The sequence below is a fragment of the Ziziphus jujuba genome, chromosome 2 (genome assembly GCF_031755915.1).
Source record: "Ziziphus jujuba cultivar Dongzao chromosome 2, ASM3175591v1".
NCBI lineage: Eukaryota > Viridiplantae > Streptophyta > Magnoliopsida > Rosales > Rhamnaceae > Ziziphus > Ziziphus jujuba.
Window position 1 is genome coordinate 22113458 of NC_083380.1, and position 6033 is coordinate 22119490.

The 6033-nt window shown below is 34.5% G+C and overlaps 1 protein-coding gene across 1 annotated transcript; it reads right to left on the minus strand.

Moving 5' to 3' along the window:
* Positions 1-544: 544 nt before the first annotated feature.
* On the minus strand, positions 545-5785 carry LOC107419051 (hexosyltransferase GAUT11). Its single transcript, XM_016027773.4, has 2 exons — positions 4946-5785; positions 545-2349 (listed from the first exon to the last, which is right to left on the minus strand). The coding sequence occupies exons 1-2, from the start codon at positions 5096-5098 to the stop codon at positions 895-897; spliced, it is 1608 nt and encodes a 535-aa protein (XP_015883259.2). The 5' UTR covers positions 5099-5785; the 3' UTR covers positions 545-894.
* Positions 5786-6033: the final 248 nt, after the last annotated feature.

The following is a 6033-nucleotide window of genomic DNA, read 5'->3' on the forward strand; positions in this document are numbered from 1 at the left end:
ATGAAAAGTAAGATGGTAATTCCATATGTCAAGTTCAAAGTTAGCTTAAAGTTTAAACAAAAGAAAGATTTACCATTATAAATCTTCAACAAGAAAAGTTATTTATTATCAAAAGTAAGTTGGTACACAAAATAAAGAATAATTGTAATTTGACCCAACTCCTGTCTGGACCCTGTATCCAATTTAAATTGTCCGGTTTTCATTCAACAGGAAAACGCATTTCCATCTATTTTTTGGTATTGAAATGCATTTCCATGTTGAAAGCTGTAATTTAAAGTGTTTTCTTCTTTATTTGTCCAAATTGTTATGAAATAAAAATTTCCATGGTTTTCTCCATTCTAACCACACTTGTGCAGCTTAGAATAAACTCAAACATGATGAAAGAAACCTCTCATGAACTGTCAAAAACCAGTTAAGAATATTGAAGATGGATCCAGAAATGTAATCTAAAAAAAAATTAAAACATTCTGAAATTTATCTCACCATAACAACCAGATTTTCGGTTGGCTGTTTAAGAATACACAGATCTAGAGAGAGACAGAGAGAAAATAAATAAACAAATAATAAAAAGGAGGTTCAGTTTAGACAAGCTGGTAGATTATTACAAGAATAATTACTCGAGAACAAATAATTCTACAACTTGCAGGAGGGGAAAATGAAAACAAAAATGAATCTCCCACAACTCTTTGCCTAGTACATTCAAACTTTCTAATGTATAAGAACAAATGTGTTTTCTCTTAAAATTGCTATAATGGAGAAAGAAAAAAGTAAAAAGATAACTTCCTAACAAAGTCAAAACTTTCTACTTCGGACTCTATGATTATGCGATCACAGATTGGCTTTTAAAAGGAGTGAAGATCGCATAAATAACCGGTAATCAAGAAGTAGCATATTCTAAGTTGCAACACAATCTTGGAGATAAGGATGGCTTTGATTTACATACCTTTCCCACAAAGGTTTATACCTGCCAATTGCCAATTTCAGCCATGGCTTCATATTCCCATTAAAGTGAATAACTGCAGCACTTTCAATCAATCGATTGTCAATATTCAAATCATAACCCAATCCTAATACATGCCATCTCCGATCAAGCGGCTCTGTCAGCCCATAAAATGTTAGAAGTCCAGGAGGAAGTGTTCCCAGCTTCCAAAGTGTCCCCTCAGCATTTTGCTCCTGCCAGTAATGATACTGGGCAGTTACATTTGCTTTCCTCCATGCAATTAAATCAAACACATTCATACCAAATGCCCATCCACATGCCTGCGGATCAAATTTTGAACTGATGATTGAGTTTGAGAAATTGAGATATTTGTAATAACGATGAAATGCTTCAAGACAAGTTTCTACTGCTCCATTCACATTTCCATGCAAATCCAATGAAAAAAGTGGGGTCAGATCCTTTTGGACAACGACATCATCATCAAGAAAAACTACTTTTTCCAGCTGTGGATAGATCTGTGGTATATAAAACCGGAGGTGATTCAGCAGAGACAGATACTTGGGGTTTCGAAATTTTGGCTCCATTTTCAAATCTTGGTATCCCCCAAAATAAGAGGCCTGCAAATCTTCATCTTGTAGTTGTTTTACAATGGGAGCAAAAGAAGCATTCAACCATGAAAATTCCTCAATGTTCTGCACCTCTATAGTGGACCCTTTGAAGTCATTAAGAAGGAACCATGCCTGCATCGCAGCATAGTTGATTCTGTTTGTGACAATGTGGAATACTAGTTGTTTTGGATGGTCAGCATTGGAGACCGTAGAGTTGACAACCACTGAGGTAGCCAACACATTATCCGAAAAGATGCAAAAATGATAGAGATTATTATCCATAACTCGCTGGGAGTTTCTCTTCTCATCTGCAAGTTCTTGTAGACGTAGTTTACTAAGCCAATCAGCTGTGAGCTTCACATTTAGGCAATGAAGGCTTTTGGGTAATGCTTCAGCTGCTAGTTGCCCGAACACTGTACTTTGAACAGTGGCTGCATTTGCACGCTCTTCAAGGGCTTGAATATGAGATTTCATTGTCATTATTGTGGTTGCAATGTCATAATGAGCATCTTGTGCCCTGAATATCAGAGATGATAGACTTTTAATTATTGGCTCTGCTTCCTCAAATGTGATGGACTCACCCCTCATAGCAGCTTTTGAAAGCAAAAGCTGACAACTTCTGATCTTGGTGCTAAGCTCCCAAGCAAGATGAAGATTGTTGTGCTCTTTGGCGATAATGACATATGCTTTAGCAAGTGTAACTTGCTCGGCCAACTGCCGGGAAAATGAGGTAGCACTCAGTATTTCTTGAGTAAAATTTAAATCTTCGTGTGCAATCCGTTCGATTCCTGTGTTTCTCTCCTGGCACAGGAACACAACATATCAATTTAACAGTACAAATTTAATAGTCACATAAGACAATTTCCTCGCATAAAATATATTATTTCTAAAGTATAATGTACAAAAATATACTATTTCTATAGTGTAATACAAATTAGAATGGAGATAAGAAAACCTAACCATCCAGAAAACTATGAAAATGAGTAGCCAAAGTCAAGGCGGAACCCTAAACTCTCTTACATTTCTCATCTGAAAGGAGTTAATGGTATATTAAATCAGCAATAACAAAGTTTTTATTTGTATCATCTACAAAACACATTTTTATTCTTTTTGGCTCCTCTTAAATGGAAGACAAATAGCGAAGTTCCACATAAACAAAGAAAACTGACAATGATAAATATTATTTTACTCCAGAAATTGAAAATACCTCCTTTATTACAAGTCAACGTAAAAACAGATACTCAACATGTTGTCATACAATTACACTTGGCTATAATCAGACATAGTTACTGATTAAAGAAGCAGTAGTGAACATTTGTGAGGATCCATATCAAGGATGGTTACAGATAAATGGAAGGTCATTCGCATTAGAGAAAGGTCTAAATCTGTGGTGGTGGCAGTGGTTATAGTAGTTTGGCAATGATGCTAAGACAAAGATACAATGCTGGTGAACAGCAGTCAAAAGTAGTGACTTACTGACCTGGAAGTCATTTTTAAAAGATAAATGTAGTTTTCTTTTTTATTTTATTTTTCCCACCCTAATTGATTTTTCATTTTTTCCTTCCCCCCTCGTTCAAAACAAATATTCCATCAATATCATTATTGTGCCACAAGAAAGGAAGATAGCTTCATTTCCTTAAGACTAAACATAAGTTTTTTACTTCAAATATAAGCCCATTACTAAAGAACCCCAAACACAAAATTCAAAACAAAGAGCTTCACTTTCGCACTAATTAACCTACCTGAGGATCATTATATCAATTTAATTAAGAATATATACATACAATACATACAATACATACATATATACACATAAGGAAACCATATGAATATGCATCCATATCTCTAGAAATGAAGCTTCCTCAAGATGGCTACTATTCAGAAATGCACAATAAGTAACAGTAATTATTGTCATTTGTACACCACTTCATGTAGCTCTATGGTGTTGATGCTATTATACAAATTGACAAAAGATTATCAAAAATCAATAATTCACAATTAGTCATCTAAAACACTACTTAAGTTTGGTAGAGGGGAAGAACATAACGCCCTGGCATGAGGGGAATAGCCACGTGTGCAAAAAGAAGAACACCTGCACAAGCTTCACATGTAGACCTCTAACAATTAGGAGCGTCTAACATGAAATTTCCTAAAAACAGACCTCTAGCTGAGCTTGCAGAAAGGAAGCAGAGATTTTATAGGACAAGTTCAATTACATTGCAAGATAAAGACGCCATTAATTCAAAACCTATACCACCATAGACATGGAGGATTGATAGTCACATAATTAATTAGTAGATCCCAGGATAATAAGTTTAATGAATGTGGCAACATAACAGATGACATAATTATGACAGAAGTAGGACCTTGCCAAAACAGAAATGAAAGGATAAAACAGTTTTCAGGAGAATAATTGAACCTTTATACATGATAATGGAAAAAGTAACAACTAATATTTTAGGATAATAAGGAAGACATTCAAATTTTCATTTTCCTCAGTCAAAATGATGAACACGTAAAGAAATAAGAGGACAAAACAGTTCAGGAGAACAAAGCACCTTTATAGGTTATAGAGGACATAGTAAAAAGTTATGTTTTGGAATCATGCTCAAGAAACTGGCATCTGATTGTTCATTTTCTCCTCATGACGGGATATATTTGCACAGAGTTACAAACTAGAATCGTAGGAACACATTTTTTTTATTTTTTCCTTTTATTAAAAATAAATGCATGAAGTTTTTGAAACAGAGCAATGTAGAAAAGAGGAAACTCAAACCTAAAATTTATTACAGAAATCTTGTGTACAACTTAGACGGCATATGTACAAAAATGCAAATGCAAAATTTGTGCATTAAGAACCACAACAGGTAGGAAAAGAAACTACTATAAGATCAAGTTCGTACAATATCTGAAGCTAAGGACTTTAGACTCGTAGAGGTATCCTACGCTATTTTACGATGTTTTCAATTATCATTATTGGCTGCCTTTTTGTCTTTGGAAAAACTAACAGGGTAAGGTTCAATCATATGAAGCCCATCCAAATGACCATGTTTACAAAAACAATCAGTTAGTTAATCTCAACCAACTAGAAATATATTTAGAATTTCCAATTTAAATAGTTATTCAAAACATCTAATTCAACAGAATTCCATATACTTTGAGTTCTTATGAGATTAAAATAACAAAGCCTACTGCACAGAGTAAAACATCAAATTGCAAAAGTTTCAAAATCAAAATCGGAAAAAAAAAAAATTTAAACAATATAAGAAACATCCAATTCATAAATTTTCATAATATTTCAGAAACGTGTAGTCAATTCAAAGATTTTATCCTTTTTAAAAGACATATTGACTCGAGAAACACGATAAAGCAGCAAAAGTGTTGTACGTATCCTTACCCGTGTTGGCTGTTCAATCCGATCTTCATTCTGGTTATGGTGGAGTACAAACAAGAAGAAGCCAGCAATAGAGAACAATCCAAGAAGAACCCAGATCCAGTACGGAAACCTCCTTCGAACCGGCCGCCGGTACTCGGCAGCCCGCCGACGCATCTTTCACCAATTCCTTCCACAATTCACCACCAAATCAAGAATTCACACCGACCCATATCCCAGATTCGACCAAGAAACTACCAGACAAAGCCTCTTCGCACAATATCATCCTTATTTGTCTCACTTGGGTTAGACATAAATGTTTATTTTCTATTAGAACCTATACCCAAAAAAAAAAAATAAAAAAAAATAAAAAATAAAAAAGAAACCCCAAATAATAATAGTAATAATATTAATAATATGATATGAAACTGAAGCTATGCTCTATACAATCAAACAACAACTTTGAATGAATATCACCCTCCCTCCTCTCTCTCTCTCTCTCTCTCCCCCTCTCTTCCTTTTGCTTTTGTTTTTTTTCAGCTGCGCACCCCGAATCTACAAGAATTGAATTGAGGGGCAAGAATCAAACTGTCTATAATAGCTCAATCGAAAAAGGAAACCAACAATAAAGAATCGGGAATAACAGGGGGGAGTGACGGTGATCTGAGAAGAACAGTGTTAAGAGAGAGAGTGAAGATTTTTAAGGCTTTCAAATGTGAAATTTTCAGAATAAACCAGCATGTGTCTGGTTCTTGGGGAGGGAAAAAAGACAATGGCAAAGGGAAAGGCCCCAGCACATGACACCATGTGACCACCTTCTACGTAACCAAACGGGGCACGGGGACTGAAAAATTAAAAAATGCTCTGCTTTTATTTTTGCCATTTTTGGTTCAATATATTTTTCTTTTATTTTTGACTTCTTTACGGCCTTCGCATTTACTTCTTTTCTATGAATTTTATTGTAATTTTTTTATTTATTTACCTTCCTCATTACTTCTCTACTAAATAAAAACAAATGGGATTATACGGGAAATGAGAGAGGAGGGATTGTTTTCTGTTAAAAAAAATGTAATGGATATATATATATATATATGTAAATACATGTGAAAAAA

Excerpts from the sequence above, each read along its gene's own strand:
- LOC107419051 (XM_016027773.4), bottom strand. The coding sequence starts at position 5,098 with ATGCGTCGGCGGGCTGCCGAGTACCGGCGGCCGGTTCGAAGGAGGTTT. Across the intron at positions 2,350-4,945 it reads GGATTGAACAGCCAACACGG|GAGAGAAACACAGGAATCGA; the intron begins GTAAGGATACGT and ends TTCCTGTGCCAG.